The 26,784-nt window shown below is 40.7% G+C and overlaps 1 protein-coding gene across 3 annotated transcripts; it reads left to right on the top strand.

The window, feature by feature from the left end:
* Positions 1-17,433: 17,433 nt before the first annotated feature.
* LOC143748886 (uncharacterized) lies at positions 17,434-26,531 on the top strand. Of its 3 annotated transcripts, none has more exons than XM_077241260.1 (3): positions 17,434-17,491; positions 25,019-25,218; positions 25,426-26,531. In XM_077241260.1, the coding sequence occupies exons 2-3, from the start codon at positions 25,134-25,136 to the stop codon at positions 26,391-26,393; spliced, it is 1,053 nt and encodes a 350-aa protein (XP_077097375.1). In that variant the 5' UTR covers positions 17,434-17,491; positions 25,019-25,133; the 3' UTR covers positions 26,394-26,531. The 3 variants fall into 3 exon arrangements, with proteins under 3 accessions (XP_077097375.1, XP_077097300.1, XP_077097461.1); XM_077241185.1 differs by having other exon boundaries at positions 17,452-17,591; XM_077241346.1 differs by having other exon boundaries at positions 17,468-19,588.
* Positions 26,532-26,784: the final 253 nt, after the last annotated feature.

The raw sequence follows: 26,784 nt of genomic DNA, 5'->3' as shown, positions 1-26,784 counted from the left end.
TACCGCAAAGTGACGATCTCACTGGTCATTACATGCTATCTTGCGTAATACGTACTGCTGAAATTTGTCATGTTGCGCCACGTTATCGACCAGGCAGAACAATCCTTCCAACCACTATAGATAGATTCTCAAATAGCTTACCTGATCTATCTCAGCTGCTCAGTGCACCCAAACAAACAGATGAACTAGAGGAAATGACTAGCAGTTTGAGCACCATGTTCTCTAGAACACTAGATATTGTTGCACCAATTAGATTAAAAAAGGTTAGAGAGAAAACTAAAGCACCATGGTACAACAGTGGTACGCATACTATCAAGAGAGAAACTCGTAACTTAGAGCGTTAATGGAAACAAACTAATTTAGAGGTCTTTAGAATCGCGTGGAAAGACAGTATGTCACGTTATAAAAAGGCTCTAAAAGCAGGCAGGGCTGAGCATCTCCGCAAACTAATAGAAAATAACCAAAATAATCCAAGGTTTTTATTCAACACCGTGGCTAGACTAACAAATAAACAGACATCACCAGAGCAAAATATTCCGTTACAATATAGTAGTAATGATTTTATGAATTACTCCGATGAGAAAATAGAAAGCATCCGAAACACAATTGTAAATATACAATCCTCTATGATGTCTTATGATTCAACCTCAATTATGGCCCCTCTAGAACAACTACACCACTTTACAACTATATGACAGGAAGAGCTAAATAAACTTATCATTGCATCTAAACCAACAACATGTTTATTAGATCCAATACCCACTAAACTACTAAAAGAAGCGTTACCTGTAGTGGAAGAGCCTCTTCTTAATATTATTAACTCATCTTTATTTTTTGGTCATGTTCCAAAAATATTCAAGCTGGCAGTAATACAACCTCTCATTAAGAAACCGCAATTAGACCCAAATAACTTAGCAAATTACAGACCCATCTCAAATCTTCCATTTATGTCTAAAATACTAGAAAAAATTGTGTCCGCTCAATTTTGCTCTTTCTTGCAAGAAAATGATATCTATGAAAAATTCCAGTCGGGATTCAGACCGCATCATAGCACAGAAACTGCGCTAGTTAAAATTACAAATGATTTACTTTTAGCTTCTGACCAAGGCTGTATCTCAGTACTAGTTCTACTCGATCTTAGCGCTGCGTTCGACACTATAGATCATAAAATACTCTTGGATCGACTTCAAAACTACACTGGTGTTCAGGGACAGGCATTAAGCTGGTTTAGATCGTACTTATCAGACCGTTACCATTTTGTCTGTTTAAATGGGGAAAAATCGAAGATAACGTCAGTAGACTATGGAGTGCCGCAAGGATCGGTGTTAGGCCCTCTGCTATTCTCAATATACATGCTGCCACTTGGTAATATTATAAGAAAACATGGAATTAATTTCCACTGTTATGCTGATGACACTCAATTATATATCTCATCACGACCAGATGAAAACACTAACTTATCTAAATTGACAGAGTGTCTAAATGATATAAAATGCTGGATGACGTGTAATTTCCTGCTATTAAATTCAGATAAAACGGAGGTACTACTTATTGGTCCAAAAAACTACCCACAAAATCCCTTACAATACAACTTTAATTTAGAAGGATGTCCTGTTACTTTATCCACTACTGTAAAAGACCTGGGTGTTATACTAGACCGCAACTTGACTTTCGAAAATCATATTTCATATATTACAAGAACAGCCTTTTTCCGCCTTAGAAACATTGCTAAGCTACGTAACATGCTATCTGTTTCTGATGCAGAAAAGTTAGTTCATGCATTCATGACCTCGAGACTAGATTACTGTAATGCTTTATTAGCTTGTTGTCCTGCATCCTCAATAAACAAGCTACAGTTAGTGCAAAATGCAGCCGCTAGAGTTCTTACTAGATCAAGAAAATATGATCATATAACACCTATTTTATCATCTCTACACTGGTTACCTATTAAGTTACGTATCAATTACAAAGTATTTCTACTGACCTATAAAGCCCTAAATGGTTTAGCTCCTGTGTATTTAACAGACCTTCTATCGCCATACAATCCATCGCGCTCTTTAAGATCAATAAATTCGAGGCTTCTGGTCATTCCTAGGATATCGAAGTCCACTAAAGGAGGGAGGGCGTTCTCACATTTATCTCCTAAACTCTGGAATAGCCTTCCTGATATTGTTCGAGACTCAGACTCGCTGTCCCAGTTTAAAACTAGATTAAAGACGCATCTCTTTAACCAAGCATTCACTTAATTCTTAACCTTTAATACTACTGCTGAATCAGTTCGAATGCATTAACATTATGAACATCAGCTATGCTAATTATTTCCCATCTGCCTTTCTGCTGTTATCTCGGGACGCTAGTCCCGATGTAAATAGCGTTCGTCAGCTCCAGTTTGTATCCAGCCTCTCACGGAGACTTCAGATGCCCCAACGCCTGTGAAGAGACGACTCGACGCCTGTGAAGAGACGACTCAAAGCCGGCGATATGTTATGCCATAAATTAATACATGATTAACTGACTGTATTTTTCTATGTACATTTCCGAAATGCACTTTCTGTAAAGCTGCTTTGAGACAATGTGTATTGTGAAAAGCGCTATACAAATACATTTGAATTGAATTGAATTATACATACTTTGACAAGATGTCTCCTGGACTCTTGTGTTTGTGTAAGTGTTGTAAGTGTTCCTGTTCCTTTGTGTTCCACAAGTATCTCTGGTTTTTTGCTCTGAAGTGAAGACTGCAGGTCTCCCGGTTCATCTGGCATTGGAAGATGCTATATTTATGAAAGCAGAGGGAAATGGAGGTGACTTTTACCATTACAAATACTATGTTCAGTATAGAGCCCAGATATTTATGTTTTGTGCCCCTTTAATTAAATTGAATGTAAAGCAACTAATAATACGTTGAAAGACAAACATGTTGACAGAGGGCCAACATGGTATGTTACTTATTGCATTGGAGTTGCATTAATTTAAGGTTATTTGGGACATGGAACAATACACAGTGACATGAATTCCAAATCCTACTGCCCAGTCCTAACAGAGCCCTATACACACACAAACAATGCATTTACGTAAAGTTTCAAAACAAAATACCTGTATTTGACAAGCCTCTACAGCATTTATTTGATGTGGTGCTTCTGCGCTTGTTATGGAGATTTGAAATCTGTCAAAGTTCTTGATTTCTACGTTTCTGTCAAAATCAACACATTCTTTGAAATCACAATTGTGTTTTTGAACTCTGTCAAATGCAAAACCTGGTTGCTCTGACATGGCTGTATTTATGAGATGTTCAGCACTGTTAACAGTGTAAATTTTTCTTGAGCACTCTTTTTCATTTTTAAACACAGTAGCCAGAACTTTGACAGGTTCCGATTCAAGAGCAAGGTCCTCGGGAAAAAGGTGGGAAATGCTATTTACTCTTGTGTATAGTGTGCTGTGTGTGAATAAATATCAATACACTTATGTCACACGGTTGCCATTTTCAATATTTTATGCGTGAAAACGAGGCTTTGGTTGTACAAAGTTCAGAAACTCTGTGCTCGCGCGCTACCCAGCGAAAAAGAGAGAAAGAAAAAGAGGGTCCCGAAAATTTGTCACCCTCTAGTCCAGAAGCAGCCATCGCTTGTTCTCTCTCGTGCTCATATAACGGCGGCAGCGCTGACGCAACAACGGTTGAAATATCTGCTAACATTTAGCTACCTTTATGGCCCATCAACACTTCCAACACTGGCTAGAAATAGCCTGATACTAAATGCATGGCTCACTGTTATTTTGTTTGGCCTCATTAACGCTAACGTTAACTTAACCCTTGTGCATCCTTGTGGACATTTTTGGCTTTTTCAGGGTTTTATTTATGTATATTTTTTGATTTGTCTGTTAATGCTAACTGCATAAAATTTGCCACAGGTGTGTATTTTTATTGGATTTTTAATATTTCACCCCATTTCCTTTAAAAAAATCTGTTTACAAAAAAAAAATCGAAATACTTCCTCTTAGCATCGTTTTGCCAAAAAATGGCCCCATTGAAACCCATTAAAACTGCGATTTTTAATCCAAGTGCCATTTAACTATAAAATGATGCAATCTTGGTTAAGAGGCTTCCATTATGTTGGCAAGGCTTTAAAAATTACATTTTCACTATTTTTTATCAGCATATTATAGGGCCAATTGGATAAATTGTGCAACGATAATTGTGTGGGTGTGTTGGTATGGATGTCTGAGTGTGGTTTGTATGTGTGTAATAAAAAAAAAGTGTATGTGTGTTTGTGTGCTTGTAATATTTGAAAGAGAAAAACTCAACTGCAAATATAAAATCCAATTACTGTGTGCACCAGTGGAGTTTTGTAGCCAGGGTTTCCCCATGCTGCCTTGCCGCAGAACGATTTTATTCACGCTGCTAAGCAGTCTGGATACCATGGTCCAGATTTTCTCCTCATCTAGGGAACCAATCACAGAACGGGGAGGGAGCAGCAAGATGATGACGATGTCTATGCGACACACCAAAGCAGTTTGTTTATAACTATGGATCCAACATGGATCCAACAGCAGACGCGAAGTTACCTTTCGATGCAGTCTTATGGCCGTTTCACACCGCAAGCGTGAGCGGCACTTGAGCAGCGCGTCAGCGTAACTACATCGTCACTGCAGCTGCAGACGCGCGAGAGTATTCACATTGGAAGCGTTTGTAAAGTGTCATAGCTTATGTGTACACATAAGCTAACCATGGTCATCCTTAAATTTGTTTAGATTCACATTTTGTTTAGATTAATGGCTTTGAATTTATATCAGTTCTGGAGTTCAACATGTTTCATAAAGTATATATTTTATATAAAATATTGATCATAATGTTCATACATAATTTTCATAAACTTAAACCTCTATACAACATTTTTGGTTTCACTTTTTTCACTTGTTTAACTTAAGAAATAATCTGCCAAGGGTCCTCTTTAAAATGAGATCAAACTTAAAGTCTTTGCTCCTTTGCTTATGTGTGTATTTATGTGTACACGATGGCATGTAATTAACGGCCGTTTCACCTCTTATTTACACTGCAAACGTCTGCGGCGCATTACGGCTGTGACACGGCTACTGGAGCTGATCGTGGCCACTCTAGTCAATGCTTGTGTTTACACCAGCCGCAACGCGGCACATTTCAGAAGCGGCCCGGAAGCGGCTCTCTGCGCTGTTCCGCTAAAGATAGGCGCCTAGTATATTTTCGACGGACGCGCATCCAAGCCGCAGCGTAAATATAACATAAAAGTAAAAAAACACTGTCAATTTCAAAATTAACACCCTGTGCAGACTCCCAGTTGTATTGCACACCAATATATCCTTGATAGAAGCCATAGACTGTAAGTTAGAAACCCAAAAATCAAGAAAAACCACGTCGGACAGGCAAATCAGGTGGTCTCACGCATCCAGTCGCTTCGCTTGTCAAATGCTCCTGGTGTGAGTTGGCACCGCGTGGAGGACGGAATAAAACCTTGTCGGAGCCGTAATGGGCCACAGGTGTGTGCAGTATAAATAAGGGGTCACACTGCATACGCGAGCGGCGCATATTTTTTTCGCCGTGCATGTTAATCAATGAGTGCATTCATACCGGGAGCAGAGCGGCGCGTGAGCGTCGAGCAGGAGAGGCGTGTGAGCAGCAGTGAAGCGGTTTTTGCTGCACTGCTCATGCTAAATTAAAGTGAAAGCACACTTTTTAAATATTTCACACAAAAAGTGCCCGAAATGCACAGAATAAGCATGTCTAATGAGTTTTATCTTGAACTTGAGTAGGCAAATAACAGAAAATCAAGACTCAAAAATATTTATAGGTAAAAACAGGTTTTTAATTATTCAGGGTGAAAGTTGTGTATTATATATATAAAAAAACTAAAGTAAACTAGCCAGAAAATATTATATATATATATATATAAACGTTCTTTTAGTTTATGTAACACACAGACAGCTACATAGGCTAGCACAACCCAAATCAAACCCGAGTATGTGGTTAATTTGTGCGTTTAATTTTTTATCCGCGGAGTTTACAGTCTTGTAAACATATCGAAAGTATGACTGAAACTAATAGATTGGAGCCATTTTCTGGGTTGTTTTGTTGTTTAACATTTATATGCGAATGTTGTACACCTCCCCATAACAAACTTTCAAGACTATCAGTGTTATAAATGACCAACTTCTAAAAACAAATGTATAGTTGTCTTTGTAAAGAATTGCTCGCTTATATATGTAGCTTTGGAGGCGCAGCTGTGACACTTTACAAACGCTTCCAGTGTGAATACTCTCGCGCGTCTGCAGCTGCAGTGACGATGTAGTTACGCTGACGCGCTGCTCAAGTGCCGCTTACGCTTGCGGTGTGAAACGGCCATAAGACTGCATCGAAAGGTAACTTCGCGTCTGCTGTTGGATCCATGTTGGATCCATAGGTATAAACAAACTGCTTCGGTGTGTCGCATAGACGTCGTCATCATCTTGCTGCTCCCTCCCCGTTCTGTGATTGGTTCCCTAGGTGAGGAGAAAATCTGGACCATGGTATCCAGACTGCCTAGCAGCGTGAATAAAATCGTTCTGCGGCAAGGCAGCATGGGGAAACCCAGGCTACAAAACTCCACTGGTCAGACCCAAGTCTCAATGAGACTTGGGTCTGACGTTAGCCAGGCTAGGAGTTTTGCTGGAACCCAATGGGGAAAATCTGTTACTGCGCCCAAACAAAATCTTACCGAAAGCTCTTTTTTTTAGATATCATCCTCAAATTTGGAACACAACTTGTTTAGATTAATGGCTTTGAATTTATATCAGTTCTGGAGTTCAACATGTTTCATAAAATATATATTTTATATAAAATATTAATCATAATGTTCATACATAATTTTCATAAACTTAAACCTCTATACAACATTTTTGGTTTCACTTTTTTCACTTGTTTAACTTAAGCAATAATCTGCCAAGGGTCCTCTTTAAAATGAGACCAAACTTAAGTCTTTGCTCCCAAACCTAACATTTTTATGACCGTTTTTTGACATGGACATTTTTGTCCACTTTGGAGCTATGTGTAACTTTTTTTGTTTGTTTATGCTAACTGCATGAATTTTGGAACAGGTGTGTATTTTTATTGTAATTTTACTATTTCACCCCCATTTCCTTTGAAAAATCTTTTTTGAACTAGGTACAAAAAAACGTCTCAGGTTACGTATGTAACCCTGGTTCCCTGATAGGGAACGAGACGCTGCGTTTGAGACGCGGCTAACGCAGCGTCTCGTTCCCTATCAGGGAACCAGGGTTACATACGTAACCTGAGACGTTCCCTTTCAAGGGAACTCGAGCTGCGTTTGAGACGCGGTGGGAACGCTCTGCGTGATTACGTCGTGAAGCACGTGTAAAATCAGTCCAATGGAAGCCCGCTACGACATAGGTGACGTCATAGACCAGGAAACTATAAAGCAACCCTGAAATCAGACCGCGATAGCTTCTGAAAAACCTGAAGCAAGTCGATCAGGGCATGCAGGAAGTATGGCAGGCAAACGCAGCGTCTCGTTCCCTATCAGGGAACCAGGGTTACATACGTAACCTGAGACGTTCCCTTTCAAGGGAACTCGAGCTGCGTTTGAGACGCGGTGGGAACCCTATACCCACTACGCCATAATGACAAATGCCCGTTCTGTGTGAGGTCCTGCGCACACTAAGAAGCAAACAACCTCGCCCCAGGAGTGAAGAGGTCAAGGTCATAAAACCTGACAAATGTATGCGGAGAGGACCATCCTGCCGCATTACATACGTCAAGAAGGGAAACTCCCGAAATTAAGGCCATAGAGGCCGCCATACTCCGAGTAGAATGGGCCCGCACAGCCATAGGTGAAGGCTGTCCGGCCGCTTCATAAGCCAATGAAATAGCCTCGACTATCCATTTACTCATAACCTGCTTAGATGCAGGGCATCCTCTCTTGAGTGACCCAAAACAAACAAATAGTTGCTCAGATTTACGCCACAGGGCAGCTCTGTGAACGTAGGCATCTAAAGCCCGGACTGGACATAACAGGTTAAGCTGTTCCTGGTCAGGGGTATTAAAGGGTGGAGGATAAAAGGCCTGCAGCACTATTGGGCCCCCAACATTCAGTGGGACCTTAGGAATATAACCCGGCCTGGGGTAGAGAAATGCCTTCACCATACCAGGTGCAAATTCCAGACATGAAGGAGCAACCGACAAAGCATGTAAATCACCAATTCTCTTGATAGATGAGATAGCAAGGAGAAATAAAGTCTTTAGAGTGAGGAACTTTTCAGAAACCTCCTCGATGGGCTCAAAGGGAGCTAAAGCCAGACCCTCGAGTACAATGGCCAAGTCCCAAGCCGGTGCTCTAGAGTGCAGTGCAGGTCTCAACCTCAATGTACCACGGAGAAAGCGAGTAATTAGAGGGTTTCTCCCAATAGAATTACCCCCCAGAGGGGTGAGGTAGGCAGATATAGCCGCCACGTAAACCTTTAGGGTGGAAGGAGATAACCTGGCCGAGAAACGGTCTTGCAGAAAATCAAGAACTGAACCAACAGGGCAGTTAACAGGATTTAACTGACGTTCAACACACCACGTGGTGAAAAGTTTCCATTTTAGCGCATACAGCCTTCTCGTGGAAGGAGCTCTGGATTGAAGAATGGTTTCTACAACATCGGTCGAAAGACCGGTCTCCCTGAGCCTGGCCCCCTCAGAGGCCAGGCCCACAGTTTCCACAACTCCGGCCGAGGGTGAAATATCGTGCCCCCGGCCTGAGACAGGAGGTCCACCCTGATTGGGATCTCCAAGGGGGAGCCGTCCAGAAGAGACACCAAGTCCGAGAACCAAACTCGGGTCGGCCAATAAGGGGCTACTAGTAGCAGACGAGCCCCTTCTCGGCGAACCCTCTCCAGAACCCCCAGAAGCAAAGATATCGGGGGAAAGGCGTACAGGTGCAGCCTGTACGTGGCCACTCATGACCGCCCCCCATCCCGTGAGGGAAGCATCCGTCGAAAGCGTGACGCGTCGACAAGGAGCCCCCAACACTGGGCCCTGGGCGAGGAACCAAGGTTTCTTCCACAAGGCCAAGGCACGAAGGCATAGCCGCGTGACCTTGATCTTGCGGAACGGATTTCCCCTCGGAGAAAACCCCTTGGTCCTGAACCACCACTGCAGGGGTCTCATGTACAGAAGGCCAAAAGTAATAACGTTGGACGCAGCTGCCATGAGACCCAACAGTCTCTGAAACTGTTTCACAGTGAGTGACTGGCCTAGTTTCACATTCTTTGCAGCTGTGAGAATCGCAGAAATACGAGCAGGAGACAGGCCTGCCTGCATTGTGGTCGAATCCCAAATTACACCTAGAAAAGTGGTCCTCTGAGCAGGGAGGAGCACACTCTTTTTGGTGTTTAGCCGCAACCCCAAACTCTTTATGTGGGACAGAACAGCATCTCGATGCTGAACTGCCACCTGCTCTGACTGAGCTAAAATCAACAAATCGTCGATGTAATTTAATACGTGGATGCCCTGGAGTCTCAACGGAGCCAGAGCTGCATCCACGCATTTTGTAAAAGTGCGGGGAGATAAACCTAGGCCAAATGGAAGAACCCGATATTGGTATGCTTCGCCCCCGAAAGCGAACCTCAGGAACCTCCTGTGATGAGGATGGATAGATACATGGAAGTACGCGTCCTTCAAGTCTATTGTGACAAACCAGTCCTCGGACTGAACCTGTGATACAATCTGTTTGAGTGTAAGCATTCTGAACTTGAGTTTCTGAACCCTGCTGTTTAACTGGCGCAGGTCTAGAATAGGACGCAGCCCTCCATCCTTCTTTGGAACAATGAAGTAACGGCTGTAAAACCCTGACTCTCTGCTGGGAGGAGAAACCCTTTCTATAGCTCCCTTTCGAAGAAGTGTCAGTACTTCTTGCTCCATTACCAGAGCCTGCTGTGAGTCTACCACCGTGGGGAGGACTCCTTGAAATCTGGGCGGACGAGAACCGAACTGAATTCTGTAACCCTTTTCTATTATGTGCAGGACCCATAGAGAAATATTTGGCAGAAGTTTCCACGCTGCCAGAAATTCAGATAAGGGAACCAGTCTCTCGAGACTGGCCTCTGGATTTGATTGAACAATCATTTCGGCGCCCTGAAGCGGCGAACCGGCAGGGAACAACCGAACTGACCGTTCTACAACCCTCCTCAGAGGATTGCACGGGGACGCTGACACCTCGGTGCCCTGAAGCGGCGAACCGGCAGGGAACAACCGAAGTGGCAGCGCTGCGGCTCTCCTCGGAGAGTCGCCCCCCGGAGGGTGCCAAGGAGGGACGGTTCCTCGGAACCGTTCCTCCCTGGAGGGGACCCCCCTCAGAAGCCTGATAGCCTTGGCGTCAGGACTTCTTCTTAGCCCAAGCTCTCCTAAAGATAACAGTCCTCAGATCTTGTCTACCCCTAACAGGTCTGGGCTGCGAGCGCCACTCAGGAACCGTAGATTGAGGAGGTGCCCGAGCGGCGACGCTCTGTTTTTGTTGAACTCTGTGAGCGGAGCTCGTAGACGGATGAGGCTGCTCAGACTTTATACTACGAGCAGCCTCGGGGACAATAGACCGGCGAGGAAGAAACCTCTGAAACGCAGCTGCTTGTTTCTTATTTTCTTGAAACCTATCAACGACACAATTTATAGCGTCGCCGAACAGACTTGTAGGTGACAGCGGTGCGTCCAGAAGAACAGATCTATCTTTATCTTTTATTTCTGATAAATTTAACCATAAATGGCGTTCCGTGGCCACCAAGGCTGCCATAGAGCAGCCCACAGACTTGGCCGTCTCCTTGGTGGCTCGGAGAGATAAATCTGTTGTGCGACGCAATTCTCGAATTGCGTCAGCACTAACTTCCTCACTATCGTCTATGTCCTTCAGGAGGTCAGCCTGGTACGCTTGGAGAATCGACATAGTGTGCAAACATGCTGCGGCCTGACCTGCTGCCGAATACGCTTTACCCACCAACAAAGATGTATTTTTTAATGGTTTGGTGGGTAACGTCGGGGCTTTCAGAGAAGAAGAAGACTCAGGGGAGAGATAGCTCGCTAGTGTGTCTTCAGCACGAGGCATAGTCAAATAACCATAATGATCAATCCCTTGAACTTTACTATAATTCTTAGTTTGTGGGTTATGCACTCTGAAAGACGCCGGTTTAATCCACGATCTCGAAACCTCGGCGTGGAGATCGGGAAAAAACGGGAGTTCCCGACGAGGAGGTCGTGATCTAGATGGTAAATAACGTTCATCTAAAAGACTCTTTCTAGATTCAACATCGAAATCATCGGCTGGCCACTCAATATTTAATTTAGTAACAGCACGAGATAAAACCTCCATAAGCTCCTCATCAGCAGGGGTATGAGCTGGCGAACACTCAATATCCCCCATACTACCGACATCCAGATCCTCAGAACTGGATAGCCGTAATATTGGTGCCTCAGCCTGGGAACATTGATGGTCCTGCCACAGACCTTGCGCCGAGCGGCCACTCATGACCGCCCCCCATCCCGTGAGGGAAGCATCCGTCGAAAGCGTGACGCGTCGACAAGGAGCCCCCAACACTGGGCCCTGGGCGAGGAACCAAGGTTTCTTCCACAAGGCCAAGGCACGAAGGCATAGCCGCGTGACCTTGATCTTGCGGAACGGATTTCCCCTCGGAGAAAACCCCTTGGTCCTGAACCACCACTGCAGGGGTCTCATGTACAGAAGGCCAAAAGTAATAACGTTGGACGCAGCTGCCATGAGACCCAACAGTCTCTGAAACTGTTTCACAGTGAGTGACTGGCCTAGTTTCACATTCTTTGCAGCTGTGAGAATCGCAGAAATACGAGCAGGAGACAGGCCTGCCTGCATTGTGGTCGAATCCCAAATTACACCTAGAGAATCGACATAGTGTGCAAACATGCTGCGGCCTGACCTGCTGCCGAATACGCTTTACCCACCAACAAAGATGTATTTTTTAATGGTTTGGTGGGTAACGTCGGGGCTTTCAGAGAAGAAGAAGACTCAGGGGAGAGATAGCTCGCTAGTGTGAAGCCGCAGAGCGGGCTCCTTCCTGGGCAAAGACACCGAATCCAGTTTGGTGAGGGCTGAGAAAGGGCGGGGCCCGTCTCAAACCCCGCTACTAGATCCATCTGCGAACCCCAAGATGAAATTCGACGCTGTGCCTCGGCAGCAGCGGGACCCGCACCTCGGGGAGCGCGAACCGAACCGTCCTCCTCAAAGAACGCCCGGCGAGAGCGGAGAGTTTTCATAGACAAACTCAAGCAATGCTCACAGTCAGCCCCCTCGAGGACTGACTGGGCATGCTCCACTCCCAAACAAGCAATACACATAGGATGTGTGTCCCCACCCGTGATATAACGAGGGCAGGGCACAACACAAGGTTTATAACTTTGCTTGCTCGCCATAGTGATATATATATATATATATATATTTTAAGGGGCTTGACAGACAACAATAAAAAGACAAGGACAGATATACAGAGAGCGCTTGCTGAAGGTGCAGAAGCTGACGCGGTCTGATTTCAGGGTTGCTTTATAGTTTCCTGGTCTATGACGTCACCTATGTCGTAGCGGGCTTCCATTGGACTGATTTTACACGTGCTTCACGATGTAATTACGCAGAGCGTTCCCACCGCGTCTCAAACGCAGCTCGAGTTCCCTTGAAAGGGAACGTCTCAGGTTACGTATGTAACCCGGGTTCCCTGATAGGGAACGAGACGCTGCGTTAGCCGTGTCTCAAACGCAGCTCGAGTTCCCTTGAAAGGGTACTTCCCTCTTAAGGCCATTGCACACTGAGTCCGAAATTTGCGTATGCGTTTTTTTCGTATTCGTGATAACGTGGTCGATTTTTTTTTTAACGTGCGAAAATTTCGGATGCGAATTTCCCAATCCCTGGCACCCAATGGGGAAAATCTGTTACTGCGGCCAAACAAAATCTTACTGAAAGCTCATTTTTTGATATAACCTCAAATTTGGAACACAACTTACAGATTTATGGCTTTGATTTTCTAGCCGTTTTAGAGTTCAACTTATTTAATAAAATATAAATTTTATATAAAATAATGTTCATAAATAATTTTCATAAACTTAAACCTATATAACTTTTTTTTGGATTTACTTATCCCAGTCATAAAAGTTGTCAAATTCTCCAAAAAGGTTAAAAGAAATAACGAAGTCTTTCATTGTTGTATTAGTAGGCTATGTATAACGGCTAACTAGTTGTTTGTTTTGATACAATAAATTGTAAACGGATACTTTGACTGCCTGTTGCTATGGTTATTCACAGCTGATGTAGCCAGCGCATTTATTTATTAATTTCGAATGGTAAACAGTCAGTTTCAACAGAACTCCTTCACTGAGTGTCCTCTATAACTTTTTAATGGACACCCTGCAGCCAATCAGAATCGATCATTCACCCAGACCATGGTATAACTCTAACCAAAGGATGACAGAAAAAAACGGATACTGCTTTAATAGCGTTAAATATTTGAAAGCCCTAATATATTTATATATATAATAACGCATTAATTTTAACAGCACTAATTGTATTAACGCGCAATTAATGCAGCATGCGTTTTCTGTTTAACACGTGGCATAGCCCATATAGTTGGGGAAAAGAAGATACCGTAAACAGTAAAGGATGCAGCAGCAAACAGAAATGTTATATAACGATAATACATATGAACTACCTTCGAGAGCCATCGTTACAAACAAGATTCACAACTTCTATGAACAGGAGAAACCTAAATTTGAGGAGGCGTTGAAACAGACAAACACGGTTGTGCTCACCAGGGACTACTGGACTGCACAGCACATTATTTTGACACGCACAGGAAACTTCGATCGCACTTTGACCGTTGTGAAGACAGATGAGAGGCACTATGTTGATGTTTGAGCTAAGCACTTTCTGCAAGTAGCCAGACAGTGGAACATTGAACTCAAAATGAGCTCACTGACCACTGATATGAAAATCAGTGACAATCAAACGATTAATCGTGATTAAACATTTGAATCAATTGACAGCCCTAATATATATATATATATATATATATATATATATATATATATTATTAGGGGTGTAGCGGTACATGTATTCGTCCCTAGTACTGCTGGCGCCGGCGGCATCGAGCCTGACCTTTCAGTGTGATGGCGTAGTTCCCGGCGCGTTGCAGATTAGCTCAATCCGAACAATTGTAGTTTAAAAGTGTATATATATATATATATATATATATATATATTTTTTTTTTTTTTTTTTTTTTTAAATGACCTATCATTTCGCTAGATAAGCCCCTCCTCAGCTGCGATCGGGCACAGTCCACTTAAGCACTTCAAAAACCTTTGAAACTGCATTGATTTGGACTTCAAAATGTTGGTTGTCATTGAAGTCCATTATTCGAAGAAAAATCCAGAAATGTTTTCCTCAAAAAACTTAATTTCTCTTCCACGGAGTAAAGAAAGACATGGATATCTTGGATGGCATTGGGATGAGTAAATTATTAGGAAATTTTCATTTTGAGGTGAACTAATCTTTTAAGTCAGTGATTCCCAACCCCCGGTCCCCGGACCGGTGCTGGTCTGTGGACCCGTTAGTACCGGGCCTTGAAATATTCCCAGAAAATATATATATATATATTTTTTTTTTTTAATAATAATAATTGTCTTTTTTTTAATTCTTTTTAACGTCAACATAAACAATAAATAGTTTAAAATAAATAAATAGATTAAAATGTGTTTCTTTGAGCGCCTTGCGATTGCTTAGCAATGTGTCGTATCTTAACGGACTGCAAAAAAAGAGCGGTGCAGCTGAAGTGACAGAGAAGTATGTGGAGAGATGAGCAGGCCGCAGCAAACTTCAATGGCTAATTTCATTGCGAACAGTTCCGGTAAAAGGAAAGGCGATGACCAACTCGAAAATAGCGAGAAAAAAAAAAAAGTCAAGCTTTAATCGTAAATACAATACCTCATACATTAGGTATGGATTTACGACAACAGGCGATTCCGTGGCGCCAAATCCGTTGTGTGTTATTTGTGGTGAAAAACTCTACAATGAAGCAATGAAGCCGTCAAAACTTCAGCGGCACCTAACCACCAAACACCCAACTCTTAAAGACAAAACGGAGGAGTTTTTCGAAAGAAAGAAACGTGAGTTAGACGCTCAGCGGCAAGTTTTGATATCCTCAACATAAGTAAACGTAGCTGCAACAAAGGCGTCATATCTGGTTGCTCACCGAATAGCTAAAGCTAAAAAAAACGTATCTCGGCCAAATATTGTCCTATCTATAACAAAACATTCATCAATGGAAAGCTTATTTATTCAGCTTTCATGTGATGTATAATTCTCAATTTCAAAAAAATGACCCATGTGACTGGTTTTGTCATCCAGGGTCACATATGCAAATAAATGATAGGCTGTTACTGTTTTACACAGTGATATGTTCCGAATCCAAATGATCCATCTTAAAATTAAGGCATTAAAATTGACAACTGGTCCCTGGAATTTTTTTTATGAATATGCTGGTCTCTGGCACAAAAAAGGTTGGGAACCCCTGCTTAAATCCACGAGACTGTAGGGTGTCCCATTTGTCATTTTAGGTGTCAGAAGGGTGCTGGCGAGCGCCCCCTTTATGGTCGATATGCGTGCTGAAACAATAAAAACATTCAACATTTAAAACATTAAAAAATTCTGATTCCGATTATTCCTCTGGCAAAGCAGCGTACAGCTCTTCATTAAGATCATGACTGACTGTGATTGTAGGCGATCGCCTCGTTCAGATAATGTTGCACAATTAAAATGAAAAATGACACACATAGTATCATGTAGGCCTTAGTCTAAATAAACTCTTTTAAAGATTGACGTTTATTGTAAGTTTCAAATAAGTTTAATTTCTTGTCTAAACTGCGTCTGGCGCTTATTTTCTGACAGCCACGCGGGGAGACTGGGCTGGGATTTGTATGACGTCCATCTGTGAATGCAGACACGATGGCTGGATTGTGTTTACATTACACTGAGATCCGATCACAATGCGTCCTCGACTACCTCCGAACCTGGACATGCTGATCCGATAACATTCCCATCTTGAAGTATGTGGACAACATCCGGATACAGGTCACATGGTAATGCCAAGTGTAAACGCAGCCTTACACACTCAGCTGTGATGAGGATTAGTGTCCATGGAAACAGATGGAGTGGTGGGGAAACCTCAAACAAATGAAAACAAAGTTGGATTCCATGAAAATGAAACTAACAAACACATCTGATATATTATGACAGTCTTACTCTTATCTATATAACCCTAAATGACTGAGTATTTTAAGTTTCCGCTGTTATAAAGAGACAAAATAATTTGGCTTTGTGTCGTGTAAGTACTGCTGTCCAATGATTAAATATGCATGTCCTGGAAATGGGAAGCCTCAGGGCCGCTTCACTCACAGTCTCCTCGTGGAAAAGTGAAGAAGGCTCAAATGTAGATGCCACTTTTTTCCCTTCTCGCTCACCTTTCTGTGATTTCTTGAAAAAGCATGATATTGAACTGTGTGCATTCGCCATTCAACTCTCAAACACAAAGACAACTAATCTCTGTACAAGTTTTATTTTTCATTACTCTACTAATTTTGTACTTTTATAACACAATAGATGATTTTCGGTTTTGTGGCTAATTGTGAATATTTTGTTTTTTATTTATTTATTTTTTATCAGCACTACAAAAAAAAAAGGCCTATGCAAGAGTGCCTTCTGTTTACTGCTTAGTGCTTAATACACTAGGCGGTACTGTAGCTACCAACTAGGGGACTAAATGTCACTAAGTGGAACAAACTGTAATTTGCGCTACTGTCTGTTCAAAACAAATTAAAAGAAACCTAGCATTGGGGATTTCTAGCTATTTCCTGTTGTACTGAACTCGTATCGAACCCCAAAACCGAGGTGTATGTACAACCTGTCTTCTGTGTACCACTACACCCTTATATATATATATATATATATATATATATATATATATATATATATATATATATATATATATATATACAGCAACAGTCTTTCAATAAAATGTTAATTTAAATTTTTTTTTTTTTTCTATCATCAAGTTAATTATGGACAAATATATACTGCAATGTATTAGTATTTAAGGTTTGAACTATAGAAAACGTTCTAAAGTTAATTAAAAAAATATCTCTACATAGTTGTGATGTGAAATGAATTAGAAAAGCAGAGTATTGCAGTTAAATCAGATGTTTAAATAAACTCTCATAAACCATCAAAAATCAGGTATTTTTATTTTTGCGTTTAATAAGTCCGAAGGAGCGTTGAATTCAATAAGAAAGTAACGGAAGACACATTGGAGCTTTTATGAGTTTTATTTTATGATCGAGACTTTTATTTTAGATTCGCCGGACGACGTCATGATGACGTCAGGCACGTCACAAGAACATGGATGTTTGCTGTTATTCTGCCGAGGGAAGGTCTGTGTTTTCAGCGCTTCAGTTGTTAAATGTGTTTAAACTAAAGTTATAACGTTAAAATACGGTTGGAAGTTTTGACAGAAGTGCTCCCGACGACACGGTATTAGCCTATTATTGAAGACATTTTGCGTTAGTAATGTGAAACAAATGTAGATTATTGCCGAATATAACATTGTAACGTTAAAGTTTTGAGGCCTGTTCACATTAACTATGAAGTAAAAACGGACAGATTGGGAATGTTTAATATAATTATGCGTTAGCTGCATTTTATTAACGTTACAGAAGCTGCGTATATTATTTCTTGCAGTACACTTTATAGTCATTGTAACGTTGCTGTGTTCCTGTGTCACTAAAGCTAGTGAAATCTTTATTGTTATGTATCTGACATCCCCCTTTTTGTTTTAAAGTGAGTCGAGTTTTGGGAGTTTTATTCTGCAAGTGAATGATTGAAGTGCGTTTTGCAGGATACGACTGAAACCTGTCATCATGTACTGGTCATATTGGATCTCAAATAAAAATTAGACCGAAATAGTAAATTATATTTTACTTAAAGAGGTTGAAGCCAAATTTTAGAACCATTAAGAGTTTTTGCATGGTGACATTATTTTCACCCGTTCAGCGTTTATCCTCTATCATTTTCATAAATTTCCTATAGAAAAATGAAAATTATATCCTGCCTCTTCCAAGTTTTATAATGGGAGTGAATGGTAACTAAGATTTTGAAACCCAAAAAAGCGAATCCATCCATCATAAAAGTATCCATATGGCTCCAGGGGGTTAAGGTCAACCTGCAGGTTAGAGCCCCCAGTGAGTCAATGTATGACTTGATGTGCACTGTGCAGTGCCTGACTTTGCACCCAGGCTTCGAGGCTCGTATGTGCTACCATGTTGAACTCCATCATATCACCAGGATGATAATCCTCCGGTTAGAGCTGCACGATTATCACAAAAATCATAATTGCCGATTATTCCCTTGAAATTGTAATTGCGATTATTAATTACGATTATCACAATTTACATTGAATATATAGGCATATTATAATACATGTTTACACAAAAATTGTTAACACACACAAGTACTGTTCCCCTTTACTTAACATACACATAAATTGTAAGAATGACTCATAGTAAAGACTAGAAAAAACATTAGGACTATGCTAAAGCAATTAAATAGCAGTCCCAAACTAGTTTTTGTTAATACAATGTTGATATGAGCCACCACAGTCATTTAATAATATAAAAATAACACAAAGTGAAAATAAAGTGGCATTTTTGAAAGGACAGTTACCATGGTAAATACACAATACTAACAAGAACTGTTAATGAAACATCTGCTGGTGAATAGAATGAAAATCATACCTGCATGCAAATCCTTCTCAGCTAACACGTGATTTATTGGTATTTTACTTTTATTTCGTGACTTAATAATTTGCATTGTAACGACGTTGCATGCACGTAGTTTCTTTTGCACTTTATACAGTGAAGCGATACACAGCGCGCGCCGCCGCATTTGCGCGTGCAATTGAAGAGTGCATTAACGGCTGACAGGACATTAAAGTCTGTTTTTCTGAGGTGAAAGACTTTTTATTTCAGCGTACACTTACGTCACTGCCTGGTATGTCATATTGTGCTGGGTTTTCTGAAGTAGTCGTGATTCGCCTCTTATAACTATTATGCTCTAAACACACGCAGAGTGGACTTTCTTTTGTAATCGCGGCTTTGAACGATTACGTAATCGTGGCATCCGTAATCGTAATCGCAATTAGAAATTCGATTAATTGTGCAGCCCTACCTCCGGTCTAAAGTGAACGGTACACACTACCGTGTTTTTCGAAGCAGATGCAGAAGTGAAGTCCCATCTCTTCACCTGCACAAAATGCACCCAGACATGGAAGATAGCACCGTCCTTTTTCTTGTTAGGAAACCCGTGGACTCCATGTCCTGACAGGCTGGAGTTTGTGCAAACTTCAAAAACACAATAATTTATGACGACGATAAAATTAAATGAATAACTACTGAAAACACACTGAATCACGACCACTCCTACTGAATATCAGCCTACTCTGCACTGAGTAAACGACTCCCTCTTCTGACTAGGTATGGCGAAAACTACAAATTTTCTTGACCGACCACCGAGCCTCATTAGCCGGTTGAAAGCGGTTAACCGATTAGTTTAAAATATGCCACGCTATTTGAAATAACAGCCATTTCGAGCCACGCCTGCAATTTCGCAGCTCTGTCGCATCTCTCTGCCGCTCTGTCTCCCGCTCACACACACACTACCCCGGGGCCGCCCTTCCACACACGTCACTTTTTTTAAATCCCCTACAGCGCGAAACATGAGTACCGCAGACGCGGCGCCGAGGAGCTTGTATGTAATCTAACTCACTGTGTGCCTGTGTGTAGGCCTACTGTATTTAAGCACTGTATCACACAAGTTGTAACTTTCATCTGTGTCATTCTTTTTGGTGAAATGGTCCCACACACTACTTTTCTTTGCATGCTTCATCCTGTCGTCTGCCCTGGCTCTAACCTCGAGTGTTTTAGCCTGTAGCCTTTACTTTTCGCAAACCTTGTGAGCGCGCGAACCCAAACGCTGTGACCTCGCGCCAAATGTTTTTATTGGTTTATTAAGTACAAACAGGCGAGTTATGAAAAATTGAGTGTGAGGGATTTGTTCACTTCACACAGAAATATCTTCGATTAAGATGGCTAACTGTAGTAGCGTTTAGTCCACTGTCTATAATAGCCTAATTTAGAGATCACTTTTTTTTTGTAACCGACTACCTACAACTTTGATCGGTTAACGTTGATACGGTCAACCATCGGTCAAACGGTCATCGGTTATCATCTCTACTTCTGACGTAATTATATGACGCGATGTTGGGAAAAAAAGCGTTTTTAAAAACAGTCAAGAAAACTTGTCACTTTTCTACTAAATTTGTGCCCTCATGATGTAGGAGTAGCGTAAGCTTAGACGCCTCTCGCAGTTCAAACAAATAGAGCTGGGCAACAAACTCAAGCTCGTCTTCTCTTATATTGAAATCCTCCGGCGCTTCTCTTTAATAAATCTTCTTTTAGACTACTAATTCATGACCAGTGTTTTGTTTTGCTTTAACCTCTGCGCTTCTGCATTTGTCAATACGTCAATTGACGGGTCAGTGGTCACTCTTCAGCCAGAACTAGACTCGCGTACAGCCGTGACCGTAAGTCAGTCATTACAGTCAGGGTCCGAAACTAACACCCGCCAAGCGCCAAATGCGGGTAAATTTTCCGTTTGGCGAGTAAATCTCAAAAGGCTATCCGCCACACTGGAGGGTGAATGTTCAAGACATCCAAAGTCTTGCGGAAGTTCCGGAGGTCTCCCGCATATTGATTGCGGCTCCCTGATGCCTGCAAATTAGTTCAAATCTCCAGGAATCTAGAGCGAGCGAGAAAGAGCGTGCTCATACTGTGCTCCAAACCGTGTAGCGTGCGCACTGCAGAGAGGGAGAGACCTTGTGTGTGTGTGTGTGCCTCAAGAAGCGTGTGTGAACCTTCACACCAAAAATAGACCAACACTAAATATATTTTTTTAACTTAAAGGGTTAGTTCACCCAAAAATGAAAATTAAGTCATTAATTAGTCACCCCCATGCTGTACCAACCCCGTAAGACCTTCGTTCATCTTCGAAACACAAATGAAGATATTTTTGATTAAATCTGAGAGGTGGATCACTGCTACATAGGCTGCCAGAGGGAATGAAACTTGACGGCCCAGAAAGTCATTAAAGAACATGTTTAAATATTCCATGTGCCTACAGTGGCTCAACTATAAGTTTATCAAGCGACGAGACTACTTTTTTCCCGAAAAAAACCCCATAAATAACGACTTTATTCGACTATTCCTTTTCTTCCTTGTGGGCCTGAGACGAGAGTTCAAGAGATTTCCACGACGCATGCGCGAGAACTGAGAAGAGAACGTTCTTCTTCTAATACTTCTTGTTCAGTTCTCGCGCATGCGTCGTGGAAATCTCTTGAACTCTCGTCTCAGGCCCACAAGGAAGAAAAGGAGTAGTCGAATAAAGTCGTTATTTATGTTTTTTTTTTCGGAAAAAAAGTATTCTCGTCGCTTGATAAACTTATAGTTGAGCCACTGTAGGCACATGGAATATTTAAACATGTTCTTTAATGACTTTCTGGGCCGTCAAGTTTCATTCCCTCAGGCAGCCTATGTAGCAGTGATCCACCTCTCAGATTTAATCAAAAATATCTTCATTTGTGTTCCGAAGATGAACGAAGGTCTTACGGGGTTGGTACAGCAAGGGGGTGAGTAATTAATGACTTAATTTTCATTTTTGGGTGAACTAACCCTTTAACAAATTAAGATGACAAAAAGAAAACACTGAATCAATTTGAAGCTTTGAAAAAACACCTTTTTTTTCATCAGACTACGTTTTTTCGTCAAATAAAAATAGCAGGCCTACCTCAATCCACAGCTTGTCTAGTTTTCACTTAAAAAAGTAGCATGTCTACATGATGTGGGTTGAGTCTGGGTCTCCGATGGCACAGATGTCCCGGGAAAACAGAGATAACGTCTCGCTAGAGTGGCCATCTTCGGAAAGCGCCTTTCATTTGCTTGTGGATGTTTGCTTCGCAAGTGATATTGCATTGTACTTGCACTAGGCCTACTGCTATTTTAATACCGCGTAGCATATTTTGCAAGTAACTTCGTCGCCCTTTCTGTCGAAAAGGTCCCACACAGTAGCTACTTCTTTTCGCTTGCTTCATTGTGCTTGCTCAGCGAAATATGTCTTTAGGCGCGTGTGGTTGCGTGTGTCGACGCACCCCATTCTTTGACAAATATAGGCTATATACTGTTTTTTTTAATCATGCAGCAAACAAACAAAAAAGCTAAATGTGTGTGCATATATATAAATATATATACACACATTTAGCTTTTTTGCTTGTTTGCTGCATGGTTGTTTTTTTAAAAGTAAAAAAATAAAAAATTATATATATATATATATATATATATATATATATATATATATATATATGTATTATTATTATTTTTTTTTTACTTTTATTCTGTTTAACTGATAGTATTAATCGGTAAAAATGTTTACTTTCGGTAAAGTATCTGATAGTTTTACAAAACCTTCAAATGTACTGTTATGAGCACTAGTTCCATGCTCACATCTTCCATGTCTTACTATTTGTTGCTCTGATTTGACTTCTATGTACTCTTATTCATTTAACATAATACTTATCTCAATTAAATGTACTGAAATGAATGTATATGTGACACAAAAAGGCTATTTATTATTTTGGCCGGTAAAAAATTGCTTGGCTGGTGGATTTTTCCATCTACCAGTCCCCGTGGCAGGTGAGCCAAAAAGTAAATTTCGGACCCTGATTACAGTTTATAAAGTTATAAATATGGATATTTTCACAGCTTTGCTTCAGAAAGGCCTTTATTAACCCCCTGGAACCATATGAAATATTTTTATGATGGATGGATGCGCTTTTTTGGGCTTCAAAAAGCCGTTTTGGGCCGTTTTGCTGCATTATTATTGCAAAAATCATAATCCTGATTATTTTGCTCAAAATTGAATTCAACATTATTTAAATTAACACTATTATAGGTGGATGATCTAATCAAAGGCTTATTTAATGATATGAGTCATTTTAAATGTCAGTGAAATTTCACAATTATCAGTACTTCAAAAACTAAAACTAGGTCAATTAATGCAAACAAAAGTCCTCAAAACAGTTACTGTACAGAAGACAAGTAAACAGTCAGAAATACAATAAGAACAATGAAACTAAATTAAAAACTAACTGACAAAAAATACTACGGAACAGAAATACAAATTAAATAATTAGTGCTTTAGGTTTTTCAGGAAGATGTACTCAGTGGTATTGAGATAATAGCCTACAACAGAAATTTAATAAAGTAATCAAATGTAAAATAACACTGCTGTATACATTAAATATAGACTAGACTAATCCTTATTAAAACTACAGTTTATTCATTCACGAGCAGTGAGTCATTTTATCTTTGTCTTTTGTTGTTTGATTTACAATAATGACTGCAGCAGATTTATTAGGCTGCTGTCACTTTAAGAGTTTAATGCACTGACTTTACAACACTCACTTATTTTTCTGATTTGGATGTCAAGTTTGGGCTTTTAGGGAGGATGGAAGTGCACCGCTGTGAAGGAAAGGAAGGTTCAGTAACCCTGTCGAGTAACCGTCAAAATAGCGGCAGTGTGCTTTTCCACAGACGAGAATCCATGAACCGCATTACACCGGTTTATAAGGCTACGCAATATATTTAACCATAATATAGAATAGTGCTATTTTGAAATCACAAAGTATGCAGTTAAATATAAGCGCTGGTTGTTTTTCCACAGAGAAGCACAACACTTTAATTATTTACATGCATGCAGATTATATGTTAAAAGTCACTAAGCTCCATTCACAGTAAATGCTGTTCCACGCAAACTCAGTCTCTGGATGTGCTGTTTGTTTAGGTTTACAATATTTGGGAACGCAAAAAGTCGGACGTGGTTCGTGTACCATAGTTGCACTGTTATTTTGTGCGTGGCGCGCATCTCGGTTTTCTCAAAAACTCCATCTCTGCATGCTGTGAGTTTGGGTTGCTTAACGTTCATCTGGGAACGCAGTGTGCGCCAATTCACAAGATTTGTGATGTACATAATCTGTAAACCTACACCAACACAGGAGAATACATACATATGTTTCTAAATATCTAGGTTGTTGTTCATTGCGATTTCAAAATAAAAGTTTAAACCATCGCTCTGAGTTTACATGTTTTGATGTGCACATGATCTTGTTCAAGAAATTACAGCAGCTGTTGGATTTCTATCTTACAGAAATGAAAAAATATTAAAGATTAGGTGCACATTTGAATTAAATGTTGTTTGGTCAATATTAAACAAGGATTTGATCATGCCGTAGTGTAACAACAACTAACACCAGGCCGTTGGCGCCCTCTGCAGCATTTGTTATAATACATAATGTACATAAGTTATGTTTATATTAGTTTATATAATTTATTTTACAGGTTTTTTTTAACAGTTTTGTTCAATAAAACCCATATGATTACTTTCTTTGACACTTTATTTGAACCAATTATTATTTATTGTTATTTTACATTTGTATTTTAAGTCATTTTAAAGGCTGTTGTTCACTTGGATCTTTTTTTATTACCAGCATATTTTATCTGATTAATCGATGGAATAATCGGTAGAATACTCGATTGCTAGAATAATCGATAACTGCAGACCTAGTTGGAAGCCAGATTCAAAAATCAATTACGATTAATTGCACAGCCCTACTTCAAAGTCTCAGTTACTATTCACTCCCATTATAAAGCTTGGAAGAGCCAGGATATTTATGTACTGTAACTCTGATTGTGTTTGGCTGAAAGAAGAAAGTCATATAAACATAGATGGCTTCAGTTTATTAGTGGATAATTTTCATTTTTGGTTGAACTAACCCTTTAAATTTGACTTAGCAGATTTGGACCTCCATACCAGTGAAGCTGCTCCCCAGAGATGGGAATATCTCATGGATTCAAACAAACAGGAATAATTCTGGTGTGACAACCAATCCTGCTTAACATCACTGAAAAAATGGAGTTCGTCAGAGTGGTGATTGGGGACGTGAGTGATCCAGAACCATTCAAAATATTAAAGGATGACTCAGAAGAACAAAAAGGTTGGTCCCCAGTTTGATCAACTTAAGGGTCTATTTATTACTGTAAATCAATTGACATGGAATATGTTGATATTCCACCATATTAAAGTAACATCGCTTCAATCACAAAGTGTTTTTTAAGGATAAAAAAGAAAACCAAAGTGCGTCATCACTGCAGCGATAAAAACGTCTTGATTTTTTTAATATTCTATCTTGTGTTCATTTTAGACCTGGTGGAGGTGAAAGAGGAAAGTCAAGAGTTGAATGAAGTGGAGGAGAAACGTCAGTTTGAGGAACCTCATCTATTCATAACTAGTGACAAATCTTTGAGTTGCTCACAGACTGAAAATAATTGCGCACAGAAAATCTCTCTCATCTGCCCTCATTGTGGAAAGTGTTTTAAACAAAGAGGACACCTTGAGGATCACATAAGGACTCACACCGGAGAGAAGCCTTACACATGCCTTCAGTGCGGAAAGAGTTTCACACACAAAGGAAACCTTAAGGATCACATGAGAATTCACTCCGGAGAGAGGCGATTCGCATGTCAGCAGTGCGGAAAAAGATTCACGCATAAAGCAAATCTTACGGATCACATAAGGATTCACACCGGAGAGAAGCCTTTCACATGCGCTCAGTGCGGAAGGAGTTTCACACATGCAACTAGTCTGAAAACCCACTTGCTCACTCACTCTGGAGAAAGGCCATTTAACTGTGATCAGTGTGGTCAAAAGTTCATTTTGGCGGCGCACTTAAAAAGACACCTGAAAATCCACACCAACGAGAGGCCGTATGTGTGTTCTTTTTGTGGGAAGAGTTTTTTATGGCTCTGCTATTTTAAAGACCACCAGAAAAAACACACCGGTGTAAAAGCGCACGTGTGCTCTGAGTGTGGCAGTGCTTTTACTAGAGCCAGCGAATTGAAAATGCACCAAAGAATCCATACTGGAGAAAAACCGTACACGTGCTCGTATTGTGGGAAGAGCTTCGCTGAGTCTGGAAACCTGAAGAAACACGAGCGAGTGCACACCGGAGAGAAGCCGTACCAGTGCCCTTCATGCGGGAGGGGTTTCAGCCAGTTCAGCCATCTACTGAGACATTTAAAACAGCAGAACTGTCCCAAATTAACACAGTTCATCTTCAGGCCCCAAGACGAGCAGAGTTCATCCCCAGGTGCAACACTTTCTACTACATAGTGTGTAATTCAATTGAATCAAAGACTCCCGAAATAGCTGGACTGTGATATATTTCCAGAGAAAACTGAGGTTTAACCTGCAGACATCGTTAACAATTGTTAAGTCAGTCCAGGATCAAATAAAAAAATTTCAATATATTACTTTATCTGTTACTGTATTATATATTTAAATAACCTGGATTTCACAATGGGAATACTGTATCTAGGGCTGTCACGATTCCTCGATTAAATAAGAGTACCCGACTTTTAAAAAATCCTTGATGGCATTTCGCTCGTGTCGAGTAACCGCTAAAATACTGGAAGTGGTGCATTCCACTGACGAGAATCCATGGACCGCATTATTAGACAGTTTTTTAAGGCTGCACAATGTATTAAAAGTAAAACCATTCCCA

Source organism: Siphateles boraxobius, unplaced genomic scaffold, assembly GCF_051911475.1.
Source record: "Siphateles boraxobius isolate OS27281-9 unplaced genomic scaffold, OSU_SipBor_1 1, whole genome shotgun sequence".
NCBI classification, from domain to species: Eukaryota; Metazoa; Chordata; class Actinopteri; order Cypriniformes; family Leuciscidae; genus Siphateles; species Siphateles boraxobius.
The sequence above is the reverse complement of the archived record's forward strand: the minus strand, read 5'-3'. Positions and strand labels throughout refer to the sequence as shown.

Coding starts and splice junctions, on each gene's coding strand:
- LOC143748886 (XM_077241260.1), top strand. CDS start 25,134: ATGGAGTTCGTCAGAGTGGTGATTGGGGACGTGAGTGATCCAGAACCA. Junction 25,219..25,425: donor TGACTCAGAAGAACAAAAAG/GTTGGTCCCCAG, acceptor TGTTCATTTTAG/ACCTGGTGGAGGTGAAAGAG.